Source organism: Halyomorpha halys, unplaced genomic scaffold, assembly GCF_000696795.3.
Source record: "Halyomorpha halys isolate HHAL.00 unplaced genomic scaffold, Hhal_1.1 Scaffold237.1, whole genome shotgun sequence".
In the NCBI taxonomy this organism is placed as follows: Eukaryota; Metazoa; Arthropoda; class Insecta; order Hemiptera; family Pentatomidae; genus Halyomorpha; species Halyomorpha halys.
In genome coordinates this window covers 879,201-886,214 of record NW_027112495.1, presented here as the reverse complement: position 1 = coordinate 886,214, position 7,014 = coordinate 879,201, and the positions used below count along the sequence as shown (strand labels likewise).

At 27.7% G+C, this 7,014-nt stretch overlaps 1 protein-coding gene across 1 annotated transcript in view; it reads right to left on the bottom strand.

The window, feature by feature from the left end:
• hob (hobbit) overlaps positions 1 to 7,014 on the bottom strand; it is a gene marked incomplete in the record, with an annotated part of 43,534 nt that overhangs the window by 29,645 nt on the left and 6,875 nt on the right. Inside the window, 8 exon segments of the mRNA XM_067050336.1 lie at positions 1,880 to 2,093; positions 2,245 to 2,428; positions 2,840 to 2,941; positions 3,055 to 3,161; positions 3,238 to 3,352; positions 3,813 to 3,974; positions 5,571 to 5,816; positions 5,893 to 6,078. Of these exon segments, the coding sequence (XP_066906437.1) occupies positions 1,880 to 2,093; positions 2,245 to 2,428; positions 2,840 to 2,941; positions 3,055 to 3,161; positions 3,238 to 3,352; positions 3,813 to 3,974; positions 5,571 to 5,816; positions 5,893 to 6,078 (1,316 nt within the window).

Here is a 7,014-nt window from a genome sequence, read left to right as displayed (position 1 = left end):
CAAAGTACAAATTGTTGCCATATGAATTGGTGGATGTATATACATATACATATCATTAGCAATGCAAGACTAATAAGGAGAAAAGACAATGTAATTATAGATTTATATTCAATGAGGTAATTGTTTTAAAAAAATGTTTAATAAGAAATTGTGATATATTGTAATTGTTGTATACACCGTATATATTTGAGAATAAGTTTTAGATACCTAAAGATGGGATGACAACCTCGAAACGTTCTTATCCTGTATTAATGATATAACTTCCAGTAGGAGACATAACTTTAAAAAAATAAATATATACATATGTATATTTACCAAAATATATACATTGGTAAAGGAAAAAAAATAAAAAACTTACTACAAAAAATTAGATCATTATTCTATTGAATATTTAAAATTTGTATGAAAAGGGGGCCATAATTATTATATTTGCGTCATAATTAAATGTTTTTAGGTGAATAAAACTTAAAATATTTATGATTTGTATTGTAATTTTGAGTTAATAATTATTGATTTGCATTTGAATGTATTAAAGTATATAGTAGGTTTAATTCTATTTCAACATGACTTGAATATTTTGTGATTTTACATGTTAAATTAATTAATTTTTGATTCTATTTAAATCTAATGATTGTAAATTGCTCTAGGTCATGGATAGAAGTTCACTATCTGCACCAGTAAAGTTGATTGAGACAACATGGTGTATGTGCACAATACAAATGCACATAACAATAAAATATTCATCTGTACAACCAGACTGAAGTTCAATTAAAAATTATGAGTTCATAAAGCTTTATTTTGAACAAAAATCTAGGTCCAAATATTGAAATTAGTTTTGAAAAAACATTTCATTACTAACTTATGTTGGAAGCCACAAGAAACATTGGTTTCTGGACCTGGTATTTTTGAATGGTTAACATCTATGTTTGTGTTTCTAAATTCCATATTATTTCATATGAGAGGCAATTTTGAAATGACATAAAACAATGGTAAAGTAAATTGTCTGTTTTCTGTATTGAAGTAAACTTGCATTAATAATAAACAGTCAATACGACAGATGGCAACACATGACATCCCTGATATAACTTGGTGGAGGTTGAAGAGGAGTTGGATGCGGAACCTTCTAGTATAATCAAATAATTTACTTGACGTGAGGAGGATGCACCACTGGGTGCTGTCTCTCCCATACCAACTCATGCCATGCCTGAATAGTAAAGCTCATTTGCTGGTTGTAAACTAGATTCACAGATCCAAATAAAAAAATGTAAAGATACAAAAAAAAAAAAAATTAACAGTCATGACTATTGTTATAACAAACGATAAAATTAAATAAATAGTATTAACTAAATTATATTTCAAATGTATAAGTATAAGTGACAGTAAAAAATGATAGAATGGACAAATCGAGTAATGATTTCTCTTTGATACAAGGGTAGGAATATTTTTAATTAAAATATTTCTATAAAATTTAAGATTATGTATTTATTTTAATCAATTCCTAATGTTAAAAAATGGTATTTAATTGCATCCTATTCTTTTTTACTCTGAATTATTCCTGGAATTTCTGAAAGAACAAATTATATTATATCAAAAAATGAATATCTTTTTTTGTTTATTTGAAAATTAATCGATTTTGCATGGTATGATACAAACAGCTTTACGTGCTAAAATAAACGTTATTTTGCTTTCATAAATACTTTTGTCATATGAATTTAATTTTTATTTTAAAATTTCACAAATAAATATAACAAATATATGAATAAATAAAATAACATACCAATATGCATGATCTGATTAGTTAGAATAAAACCTTAAAGTACGAAAAGAAAAACAAAAATTCCTAGACATATCCAATCGAACATTTAAAGACATATCTAACCTGACGAGGGGTGACAGAATGTCAGCAAATGGAGGAGACCACTCTAGCCTAACTGTATCCAATAAAGCTGATGATCGAGAACTGCCTCCTTTGACCAATACCAAACCAGCTGCAAGGGCAGTGCCCCAAGTGTGTTCTTTTCGTAAGTTACCTGGTCCTCCAAACTTGGCTAACTGACACCATATACTTTCAGTCAGCAACTCCCAAATTTCGCCTGCAATATACAAATTAACCGTCTTAACAATTTATCTATGAAAAGTCATAATGGGTAAACATATTACATTATCATGAAAATTTTTATGAATATAATAAAAAAAAAAGGGTAGTTATGAGTTGTTACACATAGAATAAAATTAGTTCCCTACCCGAAGCTGATTGCCCATTTAATGTTGAATCGTAAGCAAATTTGAGATGTGAAAATCCAACCACTGCTGGGGAAAGATTGGGCATTCTTAAGGCAGTTGAAACATTCCAAAACTCAAATTTTGCATCAATATCAATATTAGGCCACCAGTCTTTTTTTTCTTCAACAATTTTTTCCTTTTCATCCTGAAGACATAAAATAATGAAGTTATAAAAAAAACAAACAAAAGTTCCAACCCTAATATATACTTAAAATTTACCAAAGAAATATTTGAAACATGAAAATTATGCGATAAATTGGATCAAATATATGTTCCCAAATTCTGAATTACAAATAATTTAATTTAAGAGTGAAAATCTTTTAAAAAGGAGCTCACAAAACCAAAAATTATCTGCTTATAATATTTACGACTCTCGATTTAACTGCATATATTAATTACATTTTGTATAGTAATTCTAATATACATCAATAAATCAGTGTGTTATTATACATTATCACTTGTGATCACAATATTACTAAGGTTTTTATTGTTAAAAAGTATTTTAATTAAATAAACAAATATTTATTTTGTAATAATACGTTCAATACATACTTACAGTTTGAGGTAGGAACTGAGACAACCAATTCATTTTATCATGGTCATACAAAGTAGTGAATTCTCGAACTACAGTTTTAATTATTAATCCCTTTTCACCTAACTACAGAATTTAGAGAAAAAAATTATGATAATATTACTATAAATATACTTTGATTAAATAAATTACTACATAACAATTGACACCAAATTCAAATACAAATAAATTATAATTACATTTGCACTAAATTCCATAAGTTTTAAAACTAATTGTGTATCAGTTGCAGATCTCATGTCCAATCCTTCAAAAATAAAGTTTATTCCAAAACTACCATACAAACCGCCTAAAATAAGTAAGATAAATAAATTATACAAGAGTATCGAACCATTGAGGGACTGTATAAGAAAGCAAATACTCACAATATTTTCTAATGGAGGGTCGAAATCTCGTATTTATAAGCAGTTTCTGCAAAGTTGTCTTATCTCTATCTGTGGCATCCGTAATGATACAATTATCAAAACTAATCGATAGTTCCTGAAAACAAAGTATTGAGCTATCTTTTAAAAAAACAAAACAATATTAAACACAAATAAAAAAGAATACTTATCAAAATCAAGCTTTAAATATACAACAGAGGTGGGTACATATGAAGCCAAAGAGAGCCGCAATATGTTTTTTATATGTTGTAAAAAGCAACATGTAGATTAAGAAATTCAAATTTTTTTTTTTGGATATATAATATTATTGTCAATTTTCCCAAGACACATATATATAAGAACACATAAAACTAAAATCACACACACAAAAAGTATATACTGTAAGTATCTACTTCAACAGGTTAACTAATACGGTTAGCACACATGCTATAGCTACACTATAAACAGATTAGAGATATAAATACAATTTTAATACATTTGACTAAATAAAGAGCTATAGCTTCATTTGCCCACCACTGCTATAGATACTATTAATATTTAAAAAAATAAATTATTACTTTTGGTAATATAGGAGCAGAAGTATTAATTAATTTTTTGAAGTCAGTTTTCTCTTCTTTGTCAGCCTTATTTTCAATACCTTTCTTTTGCTTCCTTTCCATATTTGGAAAAAAATCATCATCAATCACAGTTTTCATATTTTTGAAAGACACTGAAACATTCTGAGAAAAAAAAAATCATCTTTTTATACAGCTAAACAAAAAGCAGCAAGTAAGAAAACATTTCTTTATTATCAGTAAAATAGCAACATAAAACTAAGTTATAAGATTTACTGATTTTGTGTTCCTACAAAATATATGACTGGGAATGATGAAACAAAAACAAAACAAATTATAAAAATAATGCAGGATAAGTAGTGGCAGAATAAAAATTTATGATAAATATATATTTTTTATAATTTTATTTCAATAAGAATAAATTTATAAAAATTTATTCTTTATAAAAATACTTTCCTAAACAGAAACATAGGATCACTTAGCAGTTAATTATTTATTGCAGGTAAATATTTCTCAGATTAATTGAATATCTCTATGCTTCAATGATTATCTTTGACATGTGCAATGATCAGTGGCTAGATTTTAATAAAATAGTAGATTTTTGGATTAACTTAATAGGAGTTTTCAAACGAATTTTATTCATTAATTGAAGAATATTTTGTTATTATTTTAATGCTTTTGAAACTTATTGTTTCTTTTTATTTATTTTTTTCTTTACTTCCGTCAGCCCAAGACTCCCGTTGGAGTCCTACACTGTTCTTTTTATTTTGTTTATTCCTTATATATTTGTCTTTAACGTTTCATTGTCTTTCCCCCATCTTCAGGATTACACAACCTATTCTTCAGTTTACTAGTTACTTTCATCCATATAATATTTTTTGTCCTATTTACGATGTGACCTAATATTAAATGGAAACTTATCTTACTTAAACCTTCTACACTACCACTTAGCTATGGAATGATAGTCCAGCTTGGCACATGGACATGAGGGGAACCATTGCTTGGTTGAATATTCAAATCCTCTAAATAACTTAAGAATAATAAGAAAAACAATTGATAGTTTGAATGCTTATCTGATACCACTTTGGTGATAACAAACTCTCGTTTTAATGTGAAAAATAAACTTTAAGTTAATGTGAATATATATCTGAGAAAACCTACAGCGATTGAGAAAAAAGATAACATACACAAATTTATTTTAATAATTAATAATTTTTCGTTTTATTTTTTTAAATTAAAAATATTGATTTTATTCCATAAAACCAATTTGTACAAAAAGTGACGGTGAATTTCATTTAAAAATAATAATAAATAAATCAGCAAGAAAGCATGCTTTTACAAAATCTATAGAAATGATGATACACCATTTTTTTTTCATACTCCTTATTTTAACTGAAATAAAGATAAAAATAAGAAGAAAAATATATTTTGTTTTTATTTACTATAACCAAGAAGATAGTTATCCAAATATCTTTCTGATCTGCTAATGTACTCAAAGTTCTTAAAGGATAACTACAGCCATTAATGATCATAAACACACTCAAAATTTTATAATTCAATTGTAAAATATACATTTCTTCCTTTATATTAAACTTTTTTTTCTTTTATACGATAGTGAATATTGTTTAACACTGAGCAGCCACAATCTGTTGAAAATTTGACCAAAATACTATACTTTACTTAGTTACTAGCAATAGAGAAGAAAAAAAAGGTGGAATTTGATTCTGATATAAAACATGTTTATTTCATCAAATAAGTTACCTGTACAGTCAGAGGTGTTGATGCTACTAAAGAAGCTTCAATACTAACACAAGCAGCTGAAACATGAACACGACCAGAAACACTCAGTAGCCTCGCAGTCGATGAAGCCAAATTAAGGGATACAAGAAGACATCTAGTACTATGAACAACTGAAGCATCCGTACTGACTTCTGTCAGAGTCGAATGCAGAACTAATGAATGAGTAACAACAGCTAAAGTCAAATTCAATATCCTAACTGAAACAAACTAACATATTTAAATATTAAAAAAACAACTTAAATGTTACTAATAATATGACGACAATCGTGCAAGAAAATCTTACCTGAGCTATAGTGATGACTAAAGGAGGGATGCGGACATTATCAAATGTTTCTGGAGGTCTCCAAACAGAGTTTTTACTGTGACTTACCATGTCCTTATTTATCCTCATGTCATGAATAACTACATTGACTAATTTAGAAACTTCGCTACTCAAAAAACTACTCCTAAATCCTATCTGGTCAATTTCCTGAAATGATAAACATTGATAGCATCATAAATGTAAAAAAAAAAAAAATTTATACCAATAAAAATTAAGGTATAATATAATAAAACAATAATTTTTTAGTGAACTTCCATGGAAAAAAATTGCAACCTTAATACCAAAACCTCTTAACAACAGTGCAAAACATATGTAGTAAGGAGGTTTTGGTTTTCATCACAAAATTGTTTTAAAGTTTCCCAGGTTGTGTACCGTATCCCTTGTTCCACTTCTAATTGCAATGGATCCTACATTGGCGAAACAAAAAATTTACTTAAAGACCGCATAACCCAGTACAAATATTTTGTCTCCTCCCATAACTTCATGGCTTCTAAATTATCTGAACATAGCTTAACACTCAAACACACTTTTGATTTTGACAATACCACCATACTAGCTTCTGTCCCTAACCATGACAAACGATTAATATCCGAAAGGATTTTTATACAATTAGAAGCTTCCCCAGTCAATCACAAAACAGATAAACAAAACCTATCCCTAGCCTATTCCCAAATAGTTAATTTATTAAAGTACCCATAATTTATTTTCTTTTATCAATCATTATCTATTTTCAATTTTACTGTTTATAAAAATATGTTTTATTCTTATTAATTTGTATTCATAATTTTTTGAACTTTGGGCTCCGTATTTTTACATATCACTGGTTTTATGTTTTTCTTTTAAACTATAACTTGACCTTTTTATCATTGGTATTTCATATCAACTGTTATGTCATAACGGTCTTTCTTGACAGTTACGTTTCTGCCTTTGTCTAGTAGCGCTTTCTAGCTTTATCTTTTCAAAAAACTCATACATCAATCAGTTGCAGGCCTACCTTCTACGCCACAACATAAGTCTCCCTTCTCGTTCTCATATTTGTTACATTATTCTTTTCCCATTCTCCATATTCTACCTTTTCCTATT